This window comes from Saccostrea echinata, unplaced genomic scaffold (assembly GCF_033153115.1).
Source record: "Saccostrea echinata isolate AGI-Se365-2 ecotype Australia unplaced genomic scaffold, CSIRO_AGI_Sech_v1 ptg000022l, whole genome shotgun sequence".
Lineage (NCBI taxonomy): Eukaryota > Metazoa > Mollusca > Bivalvia > Ostreida > Ostreidae > Saccostrea > Saccostrea echinata.
In genome coordinates, this window is record NW_026889771.1 from 16,044,062 (window position 1) to 16,066,997 (window position 22,936).

At 34.0% G+C, this 22,936-nt stretch overlaps 2 protein-coding genes across 2 annotated transcripts in view; one reads left to right on the forward strand and one right to left on the reverse strand.

Moving 5' to 3' along the window:
- Positions 1-15,252, forward strand: part of LOC133190545 (lethal(2) giant larvae protein homolog 1-like) — a 38,217-nt gene extending 22,965 nt beyond the window's left edge. The window contains exons 17-40 of the mRNA XM_061326231.1: positions 333-430; positions 2,026-2,107; positions 2,280-2,395; positions 5,649-5,795; positions 5,955-6,027; positions 6,151-6,234; positions 6,449-6,575; positions 6,692-6,743; positions 6,899-7,068; positions 7,346-7,563; positions 7,843-7,910; positions 8,024-8,174; positions 8,542-8,870; positions 8,982-9,070; positions 9,157-9,301; positions 9,431-9,597; positions 9,696-9,973; positions 10,115-10,220; positions 10,324-10,444; positions 12,322-12,522; positions 12,831-12,950; positions 13,163-13,332; positions 13,567-13,607; positions 14,154-15,252. Of these exons, the coding sequence (XP_061182215.1) occupies positions 333-430; positions 2,026-2,107; positions 2,280-2,395; positions 5,649-5,795; positions 5,955-6,027; positions 6,151-6,234; positions 6,449-6,575; positions 6,692-6,743; positions 6,899-7,068; positions 7,346-7,563; positions 7,843-7,910; positions 8,024-8,174; positions 8,542-8,870; positions 8,982-9,070; positions 9,157-9,301; positions 9,431-9,597; positions 9,696-9,973; positions 10,115-10,220; positions 10,324-10,444; positions 12,322-12,522; positions 12,831-12,950; positions 13,163-13,332; positions 13,567-13,607; positions 14,154-14,276 (3,276 nt within the window). The 3' untranslated portion in view covers positions 14,277-15,252. The remainder of the gene's footprint in view (positions 1-332; positions 431-2,025; positions 2,108-2,279; positions 2,396-5,648; positions 5,796-5,954; positions 6,028-6,150; positions 6,235-6,448; positions 6,576-6,691; positions 6,744-6,898; positions 7,069-7,345; positions 7,564-7,842; positions 7,911-8,023; positions 8,175-8,541; positions 8,871-8,981; positions 9,071-9,156; positions 9,302-9,430; positions 9,598-9,695; positions 9,974-10,114; positions 10,221-10,323; positions 10,445-12,321; positions 12,523-12,830; positions 12,951-13,162; positions 13,333-13,566; positions 13,608-14,153) is intronic.
- Positions 15,253-16,405: 1,153 nt separating this feature from the next.
- On the reverse strand, positions 16,406-21,979 carry LOC133190970 (uncharacterized). Its single transcript, XM_061326651.1, has 3 exons — positions 21,957-21,979; positions 18,921-19,051; positions 16,406-17,042 (listed from the first exon to the last, which is right to left on the reverse strand). Exons 1-3 carry the CDS (start codon positions 21,973-21,975, stop codon positions 16,689-16,691), a joined length of 504 nt encoding a protein of 167 aa, XP_061182635.1. The 5' UTR covers positions 21,976-21,979; the 3' UTR covers positions 16,406-16,688.
- Between the last annotated feature and the right edge of the window lie 957 nt (positions 21,980-22,936).

Below are 22,936 nucleotides of genomic sequence, written 5' to 3' on the forward strand. Positions count from 1 at the left end.
ATGTTGAAATTCCAGAAGCAATGAAAACAGGTGTTACATTAAGCATTTGACTTGATCCTGCATACATGTAGGTTTTAGATTATGTTATATATAGATTTTCTCCATGTAATATACATCATAACTGGAGAAATGGCCTGCAAATATGTTGGTACAAGTTTTGTATTGTGATGTAGCTTGGGCATTTACCAGAGCTAATCAGTGTTGGAGTATGCTGTGCAGTTAAAATTTAAATAAATCTACTGTAGAGTAATAGAGTAAATTAATGTAAGAGTACTTTAGAGTGTATGAAAGACCCATGGTTGAATGTTTTAATCTTTTGTATTTTGTTTCAGTGTCTTGATCATGGATTTCCAAGTAAACCATCATGTATGGCTTATGATCCAAAGTTGAAACTGCTGGCCATTGGAACTAAGACAGGAAGAATCAAAATGTATCCTTGCTGTATTATTTAAAAATGTTTCTGACAGGATTTAGTCTGTCTGAATTGAAAGCATGTACATAAAAAAGATATAGTTATTTCAACATTTTTTTAAAGATATTGAATTGTTTTAATGTTAAACAGAATACCTTAGAAAGTATGTTTAAAATATAAAATTATAAACAGATATCAATGGGTTTTGATGGATATATGATGTTAAAAATATCCATTGCATGAAATATATGAAATGGAAGGGGTGTATTTCAAGGGATTATGTGTAAGATTAGGTGTAAGGGACTGGTAGTGATGTATTTTATATTTACATCATAAGCTGTTGTGTACAGTTCGTTCATAAATCACTGAACAATTTCTGTGGACACAACAGATGTTGTTTCAGAGTATTTGATTACTGTGTATGCAGTAACATGGGATATTTTTTCACAATGGGAGATTACTCTTTCAGTCACACCTCTAAGTAAGTTATCTCCCCTGAATACTCCAGTCAGAGGTAATCCTCTCAATTACTGATCCTTATTGAATCTGATCTAATTATTGGACTGGTTAGATTTAAATCTCTTAGCTCTGGTACCTCTCATAAGTCATTGATCTCGATCTTTTTGTCCTCCATTTTATTGACAGATTTCGGTCTGTTTGTGAAAAAGAAATGGCTGTTTGTTTTCTGTTGTCAAAGTTAGATAATAAATATCAGAACTGAGGCATAAAAGTAGGTCATGCATTAAGACTTGAGTAGCTAAGGAATCTTTGAAAATAGTAAAGAGTGTTCTCAAGTTATGAATTTAAAGATGCAACATATTTAAACAAGAATTTGAAGTATTTCACACATGAAGCTGAACCATTTTACAATGGTAGGAGTACCTTAAGTTCAGGGCATGTTTTTTGAAAATGAATTGTAAAGTAGTTATTATCATTGCTGCTTGATACATGTAAGACACCCAATACTTTGAAATGAATATTGTTTGTTTTTAAATATGGAATATACTGATCATTTATTATGGGTGTTTTAAAAGTCCACTCTAGCTGATTGTGTGCATACTGTCAATGTAAAATACATGACTTAAAAGTGCTCCTTATCAAATATAATATAAAATACAAGTTGAGTGATAGGTGTTAAAATGGCCATATTATACAGATGGACTGGTCTAGAAGGTGAAAAGTTAGTAAATATTAACTATATTGACCTAAACTTGACTCATCCCCCCTCCTCAGTGTGGGCAGAAGTTGTTGGGGGTTAGTCATAGGTAGACTAAGACAGGAAAGTACAGGTGAATCAGAAATCAATTCCAATCAGAGACAGTCATATACCTAGAGCGGTTCTGTGTATTGATTCCAAGACAGGTGATTAATCTGCTGCCACTTCTGATAACTTGAGGTTGCAAAGCACGCTAAATTAAAATTTCAGAATATTCTCAAGGGGGTTCCGTTTTGTTTTTCACAGTTCAAGATTGAATACAAAAGATGACAGAATCGGGTATATTAAGGATACACCTGTATATTTTAGAGGGTTTTTTTTAATAGTATGGGAATTTGTTGTATATGTTTTATAGTAACAAAGTGATATAAAGGTCATTTCCTTAGCCCCGCCCCAGAGTTGGAGCCCCTGGTGTAGAGTGGTCAGTGGAACTGAGACCAGATGTATCGGTCAATCAGCTGTTCTTCTTACCAGAGCAGGTTCGCTGTTCATTTTAATAAATAATTTCATTTTTATAAATAATTTTTAAAAATGTGCAATTCCAGACAACTATATAGTCAAAAAAGTACAATACCTGATATATTTCTTTGAAAATAAATATGTTTGTTTTATAATCCACCAGCACTTGCATAAGATTTTTTTTTATTTTAGGGCCGTTTGTTGTCTTTATGCAGTGACAACACTGTGTACCTCTGGGAGATTAACCATACTGGAGGGAAGTCATTATTGGAACAGAAGAAAGAATACACCTTCAGTGTGGATGAAAGGTAATTGTCTACAATTAAGCCACTTACTGCAAAGGTGTAGAGAAGTATTTGTATTAAAATTTATTATGTTCAGAAAAGAATGCTTGGAAAAGCCTCTGCTCCACTTACAAGGATATGTAACAAAAATTCTTAACCTGAATTTTCTTCTTTTTTTTTTTGCATTTAGCTGACATTTTCAGTGTTGAAGGGAGTAATTTCATATCAAGAGGAAAAAGGGAATAGTTTCCTAACAATCAGCTTTATTTTCCTTACTTTAATTTATCACAAAGATTTGCATATTAAAAGGCATGAAAATCTCAGGTTCATAAATGATTATATTTTAAGGAAAAGATTCTCTGAAAATCTCACAAAGCAGTTGTGAGTTTTGTGACAGCTGATATTGACTATTGAAGCTCAAAAGCAATTTAATGCATTGAAACATTCTGGGCACGGGGTAAAATTTTTTGGAACAACATTAATGAAGTGTAAATTCATTGGCATTAGGCAACATGTGTTTTTAAAAAGTTACTGATTAGAAAATAGCTAACAAACATCTGCAATGGAGTAAAAGATAAAAATCAACCATTGGTCTTGAATTTTAAGGTTAGAATCCTATTTCATAGTTAGGTTGATTGCAAACAGGTCAATCCCTAGCTCTGATCTGAAATTGTTCTAATATTCATGCAAACTTTCCATGTGAAAAAATTGTAACAGCTGCAAAGTCTAGACTAGGTTGTGATTTTCTCTCATGATTTACATAAATATTTAGCTCTTGTACAAGTTAGATGATCGAGAAAGATGAGTTTACATTTCCAGTGTAATGCACTATAGGAAAATAGATGAGGCAAGCATAGATCATCATCTGTAGGATCAGTGTTTACCATTCTATGTAGTGTTATCATTCACAGGATCCCTGTGGAATGTAGAGTTGTTGACCCAGTTTAACCCACACCCACTTTTATTATTTGAGCTAACTCAGCTGACACTGATGTGCACCCAGCCATAATGATTGTCAAATTATGAAAATACAAACTTTTATCATGTCTGATAAGCCCATTCTTATTTTGATAGGTATCTATACATGATCATTGACAATTCAAATATATGCATACTTATGTAGTCATTCATATTATTTCAAAGGTTTCACTGAAATAAGTTGAATATTTCTGGCAGTATAAATGTGGAATTTTCTGACAAATGAGAACATGAGTGGTAGTGATAACGTTACAATCTGTAGATTATTTTAGCTTGTTAACTGCAGTGGTCTGATCTTTCTCTAGACATGAAGTTGTTTTAAGTAAATATTGCAGGATGTGATGTCATTATCAATAAACAATCTCAAAATTATTAAAAAAAAAAAAAAAAAAAAAAACGAAAAAAAACCCTTTAACAACTTCAACTAAAATCATATCTGTCTGCTTGTCCTTATCTTGACAACCCTGGGTAGCTTGGAAACACCTCTGCATTGTTCACAGTGCACCTGTTTGAAAAAGAGGGGTTTTGCTCATTATATCTAATGGTTTATCTTAGTCATAGAAATAGATATCTGTATTTGGTGCAGCACAAGGTTGGAGCTAAATGAAGTATTGATTATTGAGAGTGAAGGCCTTGTTTGACTTGGCTGTGACCTGCTGAATGGATTGGTCTAGACATTACATCTTTTATTCCACATGCAGATCACTAACAGATTTTGTGCAAGTCATTCAATATTGACTGCTTTGTCTTGTTTGCATTTTCCATTAACATGGTCCATAAAAATTGAAGCCTCAAACGATAAAGCTCTTATAATGATGAAAAATTGTAACTGACCATAAAGATACAATACAGTCATACTGTACAGGGAATGAGAGAGAAAAAGGTTTGGTGTTGGGTTGCTGTGGTTTGAAGGCCAGACTTCCTGTGTGTAATTACTCTCCATTATCCACACAATACTGGGCTTAAATTGCCTTTAATTATGTGCTACTCCAAGGTAATTATTTACAATCACTCAATGGTATTTGGGACATTGTTGTTAACAGTGTCGCAGTACCATCTGGTAGAAAGTTGTAGATATTTCTCTTTCAAAAAAGCATTGTTTTCTGTGACAAGTGCATATATTTTAATCTATGAAGACAATCTTTATGATGAACTTGTGATATTCCTGACTTCCAATTCTTAGCCATTTTTGACATGTTTGAAGCAAAAAGAAATCAACTTCAGATGATAAAATATGATCTTTTTTTTTCTTTTTGAATAGTGTCTGCCTGCTCAGAGCAATCTGACCTACCGAATTCAAGAACATCTTTTTATCTATTTGTATGTGATATTGATCTAAATTATTGACATTGATAAATATTTTAAATAAATATTTGAAATAGGCAATTCAATAGACAGATTTTTATTTTTTAAAAGACACTGTTTGAACATGTTGAACTTCCCTCAGGAAATATGTTTTTAAAAGAAAATTGTGGAGAAATTCAGTTTGTTTTCATTACAGATTTATTAATTAACTGTAGAATAAATAGGTATTTTATTCTCCTGGCAAAGTAAAGCCTCTTTTTTTTTTAAAGATACTTCATATTTGATTTAATATGATTAATGTCCATCATTTTCAAACACATGTACACTAAAGTTCAACAAGGCATAAGTACAGGAAATATGATTTATCCGTCTGCTCTTGCCTCTACAAAAATACATGTTACATAAGTTGTTGAAAGGTCACATATATTTAGGAGTATTTAATATTAGCTATCTCTTGTAGACTTTGTATTAAATTATATACCATTGTTTAAAATAGAAATATTTCAAATGGCTTAGAAATCCCCTGTTTTATAGAGAGGGTCTTTTATCTCATGGAATGGGATTTTCTTGAATCCAGAATTTTGGAAGAGACATTTGGGCTAACACTGTTATTGAACTAATACTACTACAATTAGATCCTTAAAAAAATATTCTTCTCAATAACAGCAAAGCCATGATTAGTCATATTTATTTGAAAGCATCCTCAGGTAGTGTAGATTCAAATTTGTACAAATCATGACCCCCAGGGTTAGGGTTGGGCCATGAAAGGAGATCACAGTTTCACATAGGAATATATATATATATATATATATATATATATATATATATATGGGGGGGATCTCCTGATGAAGAACAGCAGGGTCATAGTCACTCTGGTGAGCATTGTGGCCTATGGGCCTCTTGTTATAGATATATGATAGTCAGTGTAAGTTGTTATTTTACTTTTTTTACAGTCGCATGATAGCCATTGTAAGTTATGGTTCCTTTTTTACAGTCGTATGAAGGGAATCTCTGTCTGCTGCTTGACAAACAACTGTGAGCAGCTTCTGATTGGCACCGAGATAGGAAACATCTACATTTTAGACCTCAACACCTTCAAACTCCTTGATCAGATCATCTACCAGGATGTGGTCATGCAAAAGTAGGTATCCTCTGTACCTTTATTTATTTGCACAGTCATTATGGTCCTTAAGTTTTGCATTCATATTGATGGAATTGAAAAAAAGTTTTCTTTAACATAATGATTAGCAAAGGTTTGCAGATTTTACGAAAATTAAATGAGGAATTCCTTCACTTCTAGTGTACCTGATGACTTCAAAGTAAATCCTGGTGCAATTGAAGCTTTGGCTGTACATCCAACTGAGAAAGAAAAGGTAATGCAGGAAATTTTATAGCATTTGGTCTCTTGACCTTGAAATGTTTAAAGCAGAAGAAAAATGGTAATAAGAAATTTGATTTTCCAGAACTGAAACTGAAGAAAGCTTTTTATATTTCAGTTTTTGATTGGCTACAACAGAGGATTAATTGTGTTGTGGGACAATGAGGCAAGCAATGCAGATCAAACATACAATTCTACACAGGTATGTATTTAATTGTAGGGTTGGAAAATTTATATTGTTCATCACAGAAAATAAATACCTCATTTGTGAGTACAATCCCATATATAAAGTGTTGATGAAGAATTTTTGCCAGAAGGATATTTTAAGTAATTAACCACATCAGAAGAGGTTTTAAGAGAAATAAAAACTTGAGTTTTGAGTCAGGTGGTGTAATTGATGCATTCATTTCTTGCAGCAATTGGAGTCCTTATCTTGGCACAGAAATGGGAAGGAGTTTATGAGTGCCCACAATGATGGCAGCTACATTGTTTGGAGCACCTCTGACTCCACCACTCCCAAAGAGTCAGCAATTACACCTTATGGTAATGTAGATGATTTTTTTTTCCCAATTTGCTATAGTATTCAAGAGATAGGAGAAAAATGACCTTGATTTTAGAGGTAATTTTATGTCGTAAATTTTTTTTTTGACTTTCTTCAGGTCCATTCCCATGCAAAGCTATCAGCAAAATTGACTGGAAAACAGCAAAGTTGTAAGCTGACTAATACTTCACTTGCAAATTGAATTTGTAGCATACATTTCATAAATAATAATTATTGGAGATAATTACAACTTGCATCCTATGAGAAATACAGAGAGTAGGAAATAATGTCAGAAAGAATGACAAATTTGTATATTTGTATGCAGGGATCCTTTCATTATCTTTGCCGGGGGAATGCCAAGGGCGAGTTATGGTGACAGACACACAGTCAGTGTTATGCAGGGCTCCAATAACATTCATACCGTTCTAGACTTCACCTCTAAAGTGGTGGACTTCATTACCATCTCAAAAGCAGACGAATCAGAGGACTCCATGGGTATGTGATGGTTTAAGGTTGTTTGCAAATAACATTTTGAATTACTTTGGTTTGGAAACATTTTGTAGTGCTAGGTTATTTAAACAATTGTACTATGATCTTAACAGATAACCAAAAATTTCCAATTTTCATTTCAAGAAAAATTTGCATGAAGTCTAAAAGTATTCATAAGTTACACCAGAAGTTCTATATTTAGTGTGCAGTATGCTAGTGTATTAGCAGTTCACATCAGAAAATTTCCGGAAAAGTCACTAATTGCTTCATATTTCATCTCCAGAGACAGATGAGCCCCATACCCTGGTGGTTCTGGCAGAAGAAGAGTTGGTCCTAATAGACCTGGAAACCCAAGGCTGGCCAACCTTCTCCCTCCCCTATCTTAACAGCCTCCACTGCTCTCCCATCACTTGTTCTCAGCACGTCAGTAATATCCCGGACAATCTGTGGCAGAAGATTATTGATGCAGGGCAGGCACAGAGCAAAAATGTTTCATCACGGGTAAAGAAATATGCAGTACACATATAAGTACATGTACATAAACTTTAATTTACCAGTATGTTTACCAGTATGTATGCTGCAATTTCTTAGAAAAGAACTAATGTAATATTCCACTATTCAAACAAAAGCCACAAACATTAATATCCTGTGCAGGATTTTACCAGATCTAAGTCAAGTATGATAAGTGTTTTCATTCCTCATTCCTAATTAAAAGTATAATTTGTGGATTTCATTTGTGTGGTTGAGGGAGAGTGAATATTTTGGTTTTTTTTTCACAAGGAATGGCCCCTTAATGGTGGAAATATTGTAGGAGCTGAATCATTGACTAAAGACATATTACTTACTGGGTATGTTTGAGATATTCTTTGTGTTTTCTATATATATTTTTTGTATCTTTCTAAAATGGTTGAGCTTGGTGGCTGTGATTTTTTATTTTTATCTCCGAATCTCTTCTTTCTAGGCATGAGGATGGCACTGTTCGTTTCTGGGATGCCTCCAGCACATCTATGTCACTTCTTTATAAACTATCTACTGCTAGTCTCTTTAATGTCGACATACATGGCGAACACAACTGTGGTGAAGTAGAAGAAGAATGGCCACCATTCAGAAAGGTAATATTGCCATGGCAATCAAAATGAAGGAACACTGCATGGAAGTTCGAACAAGATCTTCACTTTCATTTATGAAAAATTTCTTGTGCACCACCATTTTACATATCTATTTACTTTTATTTACTGCCTTGCTTTCTCCAGTTTAATGTTTACTTTAGATAATACTATATAGATTGCTTATTCTAGCAGGATTTGTACATTTTTGTGGCATTGACATGATCCACTAAAATAAGTACACATTCAGTAATTGGAAAAAAAGGACTTCATAATTTTTCTGTGTATGTATCAGACAACATGAGTGTTTGGTATATTCTATAAATGCAGGTGTATATGTATTTCAAAGTTAAGTTTTGGCTTGACATTTTAGGTTGGAAGCTATGACCCTTTCAGTGATGATCCCCGCCTTGGCATTCAGAAAATAGCATTATGTCCCCTTAGTGAGACTCTGGTGGTGGCTGGCACCGCTGGTCAGGTTGTGGTGCTGCGGGCTGAACGTGAGGAGAGGGAGTTGGAGGTTAGCTCCACCACTGTCAATGTGGTCAGTGACCATGATGGATTTGTATGGAAAGGACATGAAGCACTGGGGAAAAAAGAGGGTGAAGTGACCTTCCCAACAGGGTTCCAGCCTGTAGCAGTTATGCAGATCAGTCCCCCAGCTGCCTGCACAGCCCTGGCTTTCCACTCTGAATGGCAGTTGTAAGTGACTGAAATTATTATGCCTTTGTTTTTCTGATACTTTGTCTATAGTTGGCTTACTATGGAATGTATGTCCTTATCTAATCATTAGAAAAAACATATAATTGACAGGGTAGCAGCAGGAACTGCCCATGGATTTGGTCTGTTTGATTATGCTCAGAAGAAAGAGGTGACGTCTAGATGTACCCTTAATCCAGAGGGTGAGTAAATAGGAAACAGTGTACAACAAAAAATTCTGTATATAATCTTCTACAGACTAGTCAGTGAAAGCTCTCGTCTGTTGTAGACTTAACAGGAACATCAGACACTCCAATTTCTAGAAGAAAAAGTTTCAAGAAGTCATTGCGGGAGTCATTTAGACGTTTGAGAAGACGACGATCTGAGAGAAGAAAAGCAGCTGAGGAAAAAGCTAAAGAAGAAAAGAAAGAAAGGTCTTTTGATTTTTTTTTTTTTACAGTTATACAGATTTCAAAGTAAAAATCATGCACATGCTTAGATTAAAATATTCTCAATCATTTTTAGCTTCTTGGAATATACCGAGATAATATCTTTTATTTCAGTGAAGAGAAAACAGAAGGCATTGAGGTAAAATCCTCTCCAACAAAGACGCCTCCTGCCTCCCCTGAGTCTCGGCCTGTAGAACGGCAAGTTGAGGCCCGCAATCCTGAGGATTCCATTGGCTCAATGGTTAGATGTCTATACTTTGCCAGTACCTACATTTCAGATGGTAAGTGGCAATACAGTAGCTTACATCTTTTTCATGTAATAAGATTGTTGGGCTTTACAGGGTAGGTAATTTGTGAGCTTGAAACTCTTTATTTACAGTTTCAAATACCACTTCCTCCTTGTGGGTGGGCACCAATGGTGGTCATGTTTACATCTATACTATAACTGTTCCCCAAGAAAAACGGTCAGAAAGTGAAGTATCAGCAACTATAGCTAAGGAAATTAAACTACGCCATAAAGCCCCAGTGATGTCCATTGCTGTGGTTGATGGCAGAACGCGAGTTTTACCCGATCCATTAGAAGTTCAACATGCAAGAGCTAAAGAGCCTCAAGGCAGCAACCATTCTGTTGTCATTTGTTCAGAAGAGCAGCTCAAGGTACATAACTCTTACAGCAGTTATATTGATTCTCTGTCATTTTCAATATGTAACCAAAAAATGTTATACATATATTTTTAGGTAATTTAAACAAAAAAAGATTTTATTGCTGCATTAATTAAACAATTGTATTTTTTTTAGATCTTTACATTGCCACACCTGAAGGCTAAATGGAAGTACAAGATTACAGCCCTCAATGGATCTAGGATTAGAAAAGTAGCTTTTGTCAATTTTAGGAGTAGAAGTGGTAAGTTAGTAAACTGATAGAGACACTAGTTAATTTTGTTGATATTTTCGGTTAATTCTATAGCAGATGGAAATTGGTAAATAAATTACTTTTCAATTTGCAGATGAAAATTACAGTGAATATGACATTGCCTGTTTAAACAACCAAGGTGAACTTAGTGTTTACTCTGTATCCACACTTAGACAACAGCTAGAGGCTTCGTGTTTAAGGAGAGAGGATATCAAGTGAGTTCTGTAGTCTCCTGGGAGGAAAAAACCAACAACAACATGTCTATGTAAAGGAGAAAGGCCTCAAACTGTCCATTCTGTGAGAGAAAGAACTAATCGAGGGCCGTAGGCCCTCGATTAGTTCTTTCTCTCACAGAATGGACAGTTTGAGGCCTTTCTCCTACTTAGAACACGATTTCCTTTGTTCTGAAAATGAAATAAAACAAATTACAAAACTGGTAGCAGATATGACAGGTAGCACACATACAATGACAAATTCATTGTTTACAGAATGGACAGTCATAGGTAAGCTAGGGATGCAGAGCAATTTGTTGAATAGCCATTGTGTTTCGGGCAGATGCAAATAACAAAAGGTCTTTGTCTTAAGAATGGACAGATACAGGTGGATTTTGGGGGATACTAGTATTTATACAAGTATGCCATGCTTCAAAATCAGTTTATAGCTTGCGTTGTAAAGGCATACATGTCTTCCTCTGATGGAGAGAGTATATGACAGAATCAAAGTCTAATAAACCAAAATATGCATAAAATTGGTGATATTTGGATCTGGAAACATGCAGAAGAGTAAAAGTAAAAGAAATATTAGCCAAACTTTGACCCAAAAGTGAACTTCTCCAACAGATACAGATAATCAAATTTGAATCAAACCTGGAAATGTTTTATTTGAATTATATTTTTGAGGATATATTAACTGCAGCAGTGTACTGGTGATATGCATATTGTGTTCTGAATGTTGGGTAGCCATGATCCAATCTTCGACCTGAAAATGTTTTACAAATCAAATCTGGAGATGTTTCATTTTTAATTATTTTCTACGGAAATATTAACTGCAGCAGTGAAGTGTTCATGGAGCAAACTGTTTTCTGGGTGGAGGATTTAATATTAGACGTACTTCTATCTTAAAATGAATTCTCCTCGAGGGAATAATTTTTCCGAAAAGTCAAATGTGAAATTGTGTCAATTGAAATCAAGTTTTGTGAAAATTGAGTTTTGAGTATTGAAATAATGTACATTATTCATGAAATCAAGTGGATCCTGTGCAGACATTGTGTTCTGGATTAGCTTAGATCTCCATGTTCTTTCTGTTATTTACATGTAAATTAAAGAGTATTTAATGTATTTGTTTTGTTTCCCTCTTGAACACATTCCAAAGTTTACCTGTAACTCTCCATTCTGTTTGTTTTAAGTGTCCATTCTTTTTGAAAAAACTGTCCATTCTTAAAAAGAATGGACAGTTTTCCAAAAAGAATGGACACTTACAGGTAACTTAATGGATTCTTTGAGGAGTTAGCTCAACATTAAGCTATAGAATGGACAACACAAACAAAAGGTTTACGTCACAATCATGTTTTAATTAGCTGCTGTTAGAAAAAAAATTGTAACATTTGCATATCTGAAGAAATTTTGCTTTTCCATTGTTTAAAGCATAAGCAGATAATTTTGCAGTTGGAATAAATGAATACACACTTCAATGGTTTTATTGATAAGTAAGAATAAGGTACCATGGAAGAAGAAGCAGAGGATACCGACTTTTATACCATACTGATGAAATTCAGATATTACAGTTTTCTTGAATACCATTATTGGTATCAGCAACAATATAGACAGTATTCATGTATGATTATTCCTCTGTATGAATGGTCATTAAATTGGGGATGTTGGATACTTGCAAACATGTATGTTTTAGTGGACAATTTTGCTGTACTAAATTTGATAGATAATGCTTATACTAGATGATTTATTAAAATTCAACTTGTTTTACCATTTTACCATCTGCTTATATTCAATATTAAGTACAGGAATCCAATTCTATTGATAAGATGGAAGAAATATTTTGAAATACATGTACATGTATTCATGTATTTATTTTCCAGTGGAATTTCATCATTCACATTTACCAAGAATGGACAAGGGTTTTACCTACAATCAGCTTCAGAGTACGCAAGAGTAACATTGTCAGCGCGATACATCACAGAACCCACCTGTAGCTTGGAATTAAAAGAAGGGATGCGTATTCCTGCACCAGAACCAGAAGTTCCTGCACAAGAAGCAGCTCAAACTGAAGATACAGCAGAGTATGTTGTTTATTGACAACCTATACCCAGTTAACATCACTAATTCATTCATTATTCCTAAAAATTTAATAGCAGCTTCTAATCTGACGATATGAAATATGTAATTGACTAATATTTGTCACTTCAGTAATCAGTAGCAGTCTATTGTTTAAAAAAAATGATATGAGGAATATGTATTTGAAAAAATCAGTAAATGGAAAAAAGATTAATGCAAGTGAAAAAAAAAAGAATAAACTAGAGAGAAGGTTGTGAGTCTTGAGTGTGTTACCATTACTTGGTGTTGGCATCACATGTGTTTGTGATTACAGAGAAGAGGCAGTCCCGTATGGCAGTGGTGACATCGCAGAAGGTCTGAATGATTCTGCTCTCAATGACTCCCAAGCCAACACCACCATGGAAGGGGAGATCACTCAAGATAGTGTACAAATGTTAGTTTGTTACTGCTGGCCAATGCTTTTGATAACATTAAGCACATAAAATTATTGCATGTTTTGCACTTTTACAAGTTGATGCATATAACAAGCATTTTTGTTTTTGTCTTTTTGTTTAAATGGAAAATATGGGGGAAATGGGATCATATATGAAAGGACCAAAATCGTAGATTGATTTGAATCATATAAATTGTCGCATTTGATTGTAGAATGCAGGTTACAGAAGAGATTTCCTCTTCAAACGAGACAACCAGGACAACCACTGTACAAGAAACAAGGACAATCATTTCTGGTGATGGTACAGAGAATTCCACCATAACCTCAACCGTCACAGAATCCTCACAGCTAGTAACCTCCAGCGGAGATGCACCAGCCACAGGTAGGCTTGACAGGAAATGAAAATAAATTACATCTCACTTCATCTTTAGCTTCATTAATTTTTTGACATCTTCTTACCTTTGCATATTCCGCCGCATCTCAATGACATATCATTTCTGCTTTGATGAAGGGTGTTTATGTATGTAAATTCATTGGGGATGAAAGCGGTCAGTTTGCAAATGGCATTTTGCTCAATTCTGAGGGATGGTAATATATTGTGATTTACATTTTCTAGGAAATATTGAGGAATCCAAGACCCCACCCCCAGTGACACAGGTGAGATTAAAGTGATTCTGAGCACTCTCTTATGACAACCCAGTTTTAAAAGGGTGTGTGTGGTATGTAAAACTAGATAGAAGTGTTCCTTAGTCAATCTCCCAAATAACATGGTAAAAGGCTAACCATTTCCCCCACTTTATAGCTAAACATTTTCTTTTTTTTTTAATTATTATTTTCTTGATGTCATTTTTTGTGATTAGAAGCCTTTCTGCGCAGAGAAAGGTGTCATAAGAGAGCTGACGCAGACTCAGTTTTCTCTCGCACTCTCTCTTACTGTGCATGATACCTCGCAGCTCTTTGCCGCTTTTGATGCAGTATCTTATTTTAATATACTCAAGAGTTTGTTTAGAATTTGTAAACAAAACGTACAGATGGGAAAAATGATATTGAATCGAGCATGATATGGATTTCATTAAAAGAAAAATATTGAGAGAAAAAAAAGACATGGCTGTTTTAAAAGAAGACAATATTAACAAGTAATGATAGAGGTAATTTTAGAGGTGTGCAACATTGACGAGTGTCATCTTTTTATATTGATTCTAGGTAATTGAAAAGACAGAAGAGGAGCTGACTAAATTAAAGATTTCCAATGAAGATGAAGCGATGAACAAGCGGCCTGCATTGGACACTACAGCAGAAATCCAGGGTACAGTGACAGCCAGTTAGACAGGATCAATCCGGGGGCTGCTCCTGTGTAGAACTGGTTGTTTATGTAATACTGTAGTATATAGCTATGATGATGTTTTTTTTAGGGTTGTGCAATGTTGGTTGGCAATCAATTTGTTACTGATAACAGAGCTAAGGGGACTAACCCAGTCTTTGTGTTTCGCATAATTATTGTTAGAAGTAGATTGCGTTTAATATGACGTATCGTTATGCCTGGTATTTTGTATCGTATTCCTATTCCTTACAAATGTGTTACTGAATATAGAGGTTACTCATACAGAATTTATTCTTTTGTAATAAAATTAAATAATTACGTGTATTTTAATGTATAATTTTGATATATTGGTTTCTATATAGTGTATTTAACATTCATAAAAATCGATTGTTAAAAGTAAAGGTACTTTTTTCTTTGGAAATGAAGAAAATTCTATTAAGAAGGCTTGATTTTAATGAAAAAAATTGAAGATGAAATTGTAAGGATGTTTTAAATAGCACTTGATCTCACAAGGTGGACCAGGACAGTAGAATTGTAAATAATTAGTTTAAAAAATGAAATGCTTGTAGAAATTTTATGTTTTTTTTGAACCAATAGCTTTAACAATTTAAAATTATTTTTAATTTAATTTTTATATACTTGGTTGTGGCCTAGGTGATGTGTGTTTGTGTGTCGGGATTTAGGTGGATTAACTGTACCTGTCCAATGTCAGCTGAATTGTCTGTCATTGTATTCCATTGGAGTCTGCTGTTTGTGTTTTTTACTCTTAGCTGTGTAGTATTCAATTATTATTAGGAACATCATCATATCATTTTTTTTTCAATGCATGTCACATATGGAATTCCAGTTTTAATGTCATCGGAAGTTTGCTTGAAGTAGGTTGTGCAATTTCAGACATCTGTCATTAAAAAAAGCTTCAGTGATATGGACTTGCCTTAATTTTTTCTATGTGCCTAAGTTGCAATAAATTCATGTCATATATTATTTTGTTGTTATTTTTTGATGATGAATATGTGCCGAACAAATATAGAAAAAAAAAAGATTTTATTTAGATAATATAGGGATAGAAATTTTCATGATGTTTTGAATGGCCCTTTTCCATAGGAGGGTTGCAATAATTTTGCCGATATATATAACATACCAAAGAAAATATAGTCCTGTGCTCAGTAACATCAGGGGTGCGTTCAACAGCGTAGCCGCTACGCTCTTAAACGGAGAGCTAACTTAGCTGCTACGTAGGGAGAGCTAGCATAAATATTTAATGCCAAGTACCAAATCCAAGATGGCCTCCTTAGCACACTAGATTTTAATAAAACGGGGAATTATTTTCTAAATATTAACGAATTAAAGGTATTTATACATATATATTTTCGTTTGAAATAATTTTTTTGGTTCCAAAAATAAGGTTTTACTGATATATTTTTATCCCAAATCTTAGACTTAGCGGCTAGGCTAGCTGTCGGTTCAATAGAGACCTAGCTGCTAGGTTAGCCGCTACGATCTTGAACGCAGCCCTGATGACTTTTTTTTTTTTTTTGGTCAAGGAATTTTTGTTTGGTAGACCCCCCTCCCTCTCAAATATGTTTGGTTGTATGTGCCCCCCCCCCCCCCCAAATTGCTTCCTACAGGTCTGTGGGAAGCATGGAACGATGATTATTTCTTTTGTCATGAAATGTTTGCATATGTAAACCACCTTAGCAATACAAAAAGAAAGTTAACCTATATGCCATTAGCAGATGGACAAAAATGAAAGAGCTCATCTGTCCTTGATACAAGCACTTCAATTGTTCATAATAAATTGTTTGAGAAAGGTACGTATTAATCGTACAGTGCCTATTTTGAGGGGGTAAGGTTGAAGGTTTTTGAGGAAATAAACTAGGCAACACCTGCATTTCTAGAATTAATTCAAATGTGATTATAATGGTAACAAATCGCTGTTGGTGCCACAAGGTCACCATAGTCACTGGACTACGATGGCCGACAGCAGCCGCCATTTTTGATTAAGAATATTTTCGTTGTACAGCGTTTTTTTTTTTAATTTTCGTGGACAAATTACAATAAGTAATGCTATTTCACCAGATAATATCGTTTAAATTTTTTTCCCGTGATAAGAAATATAAGTAAGTAAAACGGATTACTCGAAAGAAATGAAGTTTAATTAGAACTGCAAGGTCGAGGTAATTATGGACTAGAGCAGTCTGCTAGATATGCTCTCTCTACACTATAACGTTAACATTATTATCACTTCATAAGAAAAGATTTCGTGACGGATTTAATCAATTTTGGAACAGAGACGTATTATGTCCCTAATTGGAGCCTGCAAAACACATACACTCAAACATTAAAAAAAAAACAACTTCAAAACAAAGTAAATGTTTCGTTTATCCAGAGAGGGATATGCCACATTGGTCCATTCACTAACTGGAATCATACATCATCTCGTGGTACTCTTTATCTTCTATCATTTCAGCATAACGTGCCAACAGACGATCGTCCACTACACCGGAAGTCACTCGGTTTCTTCTGCAGGGAAAATGTACACTAGTCTGTTTCTTATTTGATACATTACTTATGGTAGCATTGCCCGGGGAACTTGCTGACGGTATATTTATGGAGACAAGCTGCTCTTCGTGGGTTCTTTTCCATTCCATACATGTTTTAGATCGTTTGGGTCTCTGTGAAGCTTGATGAATGGTCGATCGTCGCTTAGACGGCTTCCCCCTACCAGAAAGCTCAGCTACGGCCTTTGTTCTTCGATTTATAAACCATGTCTGTAATTGAAAATTCAGAATGAATTACAAACAACTCTTTTCAAGATTTTTTTTATCAAAGTATCTTACGCCGAACATGACCGCTGTTCAATCTTTTCAATGGTGACAATACATATCAAATTATAACTATCTTCATACCGCCCTTTCATTACTTTGTATCCCCATTCCCTCCTATACTATAAAGGATCATGTAACATTTAATGTCTCTCCACAAAATTAGCACTGACTTGACACTTACTACTACCTAAAGTTGCCAAATCATCCAAGCATTAGTCTTTCTTGAAGTCTAGGACACCATTATACACCCTTTATCAGTTTATTACCCCAAAACAATAAGAAAGTTACTGAGTTTTCATCACAACTACAAGGGCTGTCCGTAAAATTCTTGGACACGCACTATTTTTTTTTTTCATTTTCAATAAATTATAGACTACTAGTATACAGGTGTCCGAGTACAAAATCATGTATTCTTTGTATTTATTTTAAAAAAAAAAGATGATTTTGTTAAATAATAATATGCACAGTTTAAATGGATATAATTTAATTTTGGTTGTAACGCGTCATTTGATTGGATAAAAAAATTAGAATATAGCGTATAACCTGGATTGCGTACGTCACAATGACTTACGTCAAAAACGTATCAATCCGCTTGACGTTACATTTAAAATACGTACAATTTGAAGGCATTTTTGAAGGAGAAATTGTCTTATTTTTTACACGTAATGATGGAAAATTAAATTATAAGGAATGAATTTAATAGCTACCCAAGTTATACTGGTATAACTTGGGTTGGAACAGTTTACGCTTTTTTATAAACCGCTTCGCGGTTTATACAGCGTAAACTTCCCCAACCCAGGTTATACCAGTATAACTTGGGTAGCTATTAAATTCATTCCTTAAATAAACGACTAAGTGGTTCAAAAGCTATACATAACATTTATTTTTCACGATATGCACACTACTGTTACAGTAGCTTTCATAACTGTTTTCAAGATAATTGCCGCATGCATGTAATTTTAACTATATACCCAGAAAAAGTTTTGAGTAACATCGATGTATAATTTATTCTTGTCATTAAATAGGGTATGTATTGGAGACCGAGATCTTGGTTGTTGTTTTTTTTTTTTTTTTTTTTTTTTTTGAGGGGAAAAAAATCATTCAGGTTTCAATTTTGCTTTTAATTTTAAGTTCCACTCAAAACCTGAGGATAATAAGTTGTTCATTGCAGAAGCCCTACATGCTACATATTCCAGTTTGCGATGACGATGAACTTTATTCTCATAACTATGAAACTAGACATGTAAAAGATGTACAAACAAAATAAGAAATAGAAAATACTACATGCCTGAAGAAGGGATAATAGTGTGTGATTAACCAAGAGAGCCAACTGTCAATTACCAGTAGAATATTTAACAGTTTACAAACTTTGACAAGTTGATTCTTTGTTGTATTGAAAAGCATTTCAAAACTTTCGATTCGATTGATTAAATTTTGGTACATACCTCTTGAATTCTTTATAGATAAATTTAATAGTACATTTAAATAAATAATAAAATTCATCTCAAATTTCGTTGCAAGTACGTAATTTAAAAATTTATGACCATTACTTTTGAAACGATATCAGTGAAAACCGACATCAGTTATGACATCTTGTCATAATGTACATGTACATACTGAATATGCTTCTTTTTTGTTTCTATGCAATAGTTTTCTCATGTTCTAAATTTTTAATTTACTGGGAGGGAGCACCAGTGTTACAACGCAAAATGTAAACAAAATGTAATAATCTCAGTTTATTACACTTTGCGTTGTTATTACATTTTGCATTGTTATTACATTTTGCGTTGTTATCACATTTTGCGTTGTTCCTTCAATTACCTTTACTCGTTTAACACTTTCACCGCTATCTTCTGACGCAAACTGTATCTCCTCGTCCGTTGGGTAAGGAGTTTTCTGGAACAAGTACTCCAAAGTTTGGACGGCTTTTTGCGAAAGTCTTGGTCTTTTCCCTTTAATAAAACATGTTGTAAATACAATGTATAATTGCATTAACTGGGATTTCGAGTTGACGGAAATGAGCGTCATTAGTCTATATACTATGCTCAAATCAAATTTCTTTCTCAGACCTTTTACAAGTAGTTCGAATTTAATTTTTCATGCACTCACTATTTTATATTAGCGTACTTAATAAAGGTGTCTTATAATGATGCACTACCAAATCATGTCGATTAGTCTCGATTAGCAATACATGACAGATTAGTCTTGGCTATTTGATGTTTGTTTGTTTTTTTTCAAATACTCGAAAAGATTTATATCTAAAAAAAATTATATATTATAATATATAAACATTCACTATGCAGAGTGTAGCTAGAAGTTAAAGCAATATGAGTTGCATTTTTGAGAATTTCATTTTGCTGTTAAAATGTATTATTATGATAAATTTGTATGTAATCTAAACCTTTATGCTCAATAAGGCTAAATTAACGTATCATATTGTTTCAGAAAAAAGATTTCTGTGCAATCAAATGTAGAGTATTTTATAAGTGATCAATATTGTACAGGACGACAATAATGTAATTTTGCTTCCATCATAGCTTATAAATGGTTCTTCCATGGCGAATATAAACAACAGAAGTTTTTAAATGTTCTTTTTCTCCGACCTTGAAATAGTTAATTACAATTTTGCAACAAAAATTTCCGACATCAAAGTTGCAGCTCATATTGCTTTAATTTGACGTGTACGGGTGGAAATGTAAGCGGAACCAGAGCCACCCTGTTAATTACGTTAAGTTTATTCAGGATATGCAATACAGCCCATCAGTTTACAAAAATAACATATATTACAAAATTTAAAGACTCTCAATGAGCCTAAATTGGGGGGGTGAAACCCCTGGTCAAGTGTTCCTCAGTCCCACAATTTTTTCTATCGCAAGATAATGACTGATTTGCATTGCTGCTGGTTCCATTTACGACTCTCTCTCTCTATTTTGCCACACAGGGGATTTAAAAGCAGCAAGGACATGCTCATCATATTAAGGGACCCCCCTCTTTTCAGTGTTAAAATCTAACCCATTTCTAATGCAGGCGAATCTTTTACAACGTTAAATCTTTACAACATCCAATAATCCAATAATTTGTCGTATTTGGCTACAGCATTAAAATCGAATGTGATCAGTGAATTTATCTTTAATATGCATGAGCTGCCTATTTATTTACAAGATTTCTCGTTTATAATTTTCATTCATAAAAGATGCCCCGGTATTCAGAAACTCTAGGCCTGGCTAGCCCTAGCTGCAATGGTGTATTACTATTTATCTTTTAGCTCACCTGAGCTAAAAGTGAACTTTTCTGATCGAAGAGAGTCTGGTGTCCCTCTGTCGTCTGTCATCTGTAAACTCTTCACATTTTTTATATTTCCTTATTAATAAGAACAAAAGGCCAATTTTAAACAAATACTTGGGTGAAGAGGATTCAAGTTTGTTCAAGTGAAAGGGCCACTCTCTCTTTCAAGGGGAGATAATTAAGAATTAAAGAAACTTAAATGGCAGCTTTTAAAAAATCTTCTCAAGAACCATTGGGCCAGAAAAATAATACTTATATTATTCATTAAATAGTGCAGATTCAAATTTCTTCATATTATGACCCCCTGAGGTAGGATGCCACAATAAACTATCAAAGTTTTACATAGGAATATATAGGTAAAAATCTTTTCAAGAACAACAGAGCCATTTTTAGTCATATTTATTTGGAAGCATCCACAGGTTGTGTAGATTAAAATTTGTTCAAATCATGACCCCTTGGGGTAGGGAGGGGCCACAATAGGAGATCAAAGTTTTATAATATAGGAACATACAGGAGAAAATCTTTTTTTCCATCTCTAGAGCAGCAAAGCCATGTTTAGTTATATCAATATGGAAGATCCCCAGAAAGTTTTGATTCAAGTTCAAATCATGCCCCGTGGGGGGTAAGACAGGGTTACAATAGGCGATCAAAGTTTTACAATGGAATATATTGGAAAATTTTAAAACCCTTCTCAAAAACAGCAAAGACATGATAAGTCATATTAATATGGAAGCATCCTCAGGTAGTATAGATTCAATTTTACTCAAATCATGGCCTCCTGGGCCATTGTGGGTAGGGTAGGCCACATTAAAAGATCGGAGTTTTACTTAGGAATATAGAGGAAAACCCTTAGAAATTCTTCCAATGAAGAACAGCAGGCCCATGAATATAGTCACATTGATATATTGAAGCATCTTTAGGTAGTTTAGATTCAAGTTTATTCCCATCTGGGCCCTTGAGAATATGTTAAAGCTACACTGAGACAATACTCTTTTCAATTTTCATATTGCTCACCATTTATTCACAAAATAATCAATCAGTTGGGTTTCTAATTCAGTGGCATACATTACCTTTTGGGCTGGTGCATTTGTAACATTGTGAGATCTATTTAAAATTTATGTATAGTATTTATTAAAACAGTAGCTTATAGTAAATGAAATAAAACTTGGTGTTTGTCATATGGGCTCATTGTGTAGCTATGACCACTGGACCCATCTGCAGTTTTCAGACAATTTTTTTTTTATTCATCAAAATCAAAATTAAAAAAAAAAACTTCTTTATGCAATAGAAAACTTAAGCAAGAATTCAGGTATTTTATCGATATATAAAATTGTTCTAAATATTATTAGATTTAACATCATTTTATTTGTAAATTTCAGTTAGGATGAAATTGACATTTGACACATTAGCACGGATTACAGCAGACTAGTTATTATGTATACCGAGTACAGCTAGGCTAATACTAATACAAGTATGGCGTTAGACAAAAACACGGTACTTCTTCGTCCCCGTTGGACACACTGGACACACTGTCTGATATACATGTATTAATATATGAGTTTTATACTTAACTATTCATTTTCTTGCACATTGAACGGATGGAATTACTGCCCTTGTACCATTGCACTGAAAGTCGTTGTACGCTAAAATTTGTCTTCAATTCAAAAAGAGTTCTAAACACCAAAGATAGTGTATGGGTGAGAAGAGTGTGTATGGGGAAGGCGAGGGGTTTACAATTAAGTTAAATTATTTTAATCAAAGTTTTAATGAATTGTGAATAAACACCTCGATTCTGCATTCTCTAGATGAGACTTACATAAAAAAAAATATTAAATAAAAAAATGATATCCCCCCCCCCCCGAATCAGTAAAAATTGAAAAATGCATGTTTTTTTATACATATGTTGTATTTCAATTCTTCTGTTACCCTCAATTTCTATATACAGAAAATTCTGTGTATATTGCAATATCAATTCACAATAATTCGTCGGATTAAGACGAATTTTATATGCTAAATGGATGAATAAAGTTTTGAAAAGGCTCTTTTTAAAGTTCTTCAGAGTGTCGATTGCCACAAAAATTCTCCACTTTGAATTCAGATTATTTGATATTCATGCCGCGCCTGGAAAAAAAAATCCTAAGTTGGAACATTAAGAATAAATCCCAGCTGAGCATCAGGCGAAAAAATACTCAGCCTCTTGTTCTTTATTGCCTTTATTAGCCGAGGAATATATATAAATGTTGTAGAATTATCGAGTTGTACATATTTTAAGACAGAATGCGCACCAAAAACTGGTGCTATTGTCAGCAGAAACGTGGAAAAATTAATGTTAACCCCTTTGGTCTATTAAGAAATGGAACTCAGAAACTATCGAGTATGACGTCTTGAATAATGTATGTGTCAACAGGAAAAAAGAATATTCTTAAATTATATGTCTCCTGTTACATGAACTTTTTCTGTATGGCACTTTGGCTTACAAGTTGTTTTATTGCCTTTTACCAAACTACATTGAAGAACTTCTTTATTTCCAAAATATTTAAACGCTTATTCCC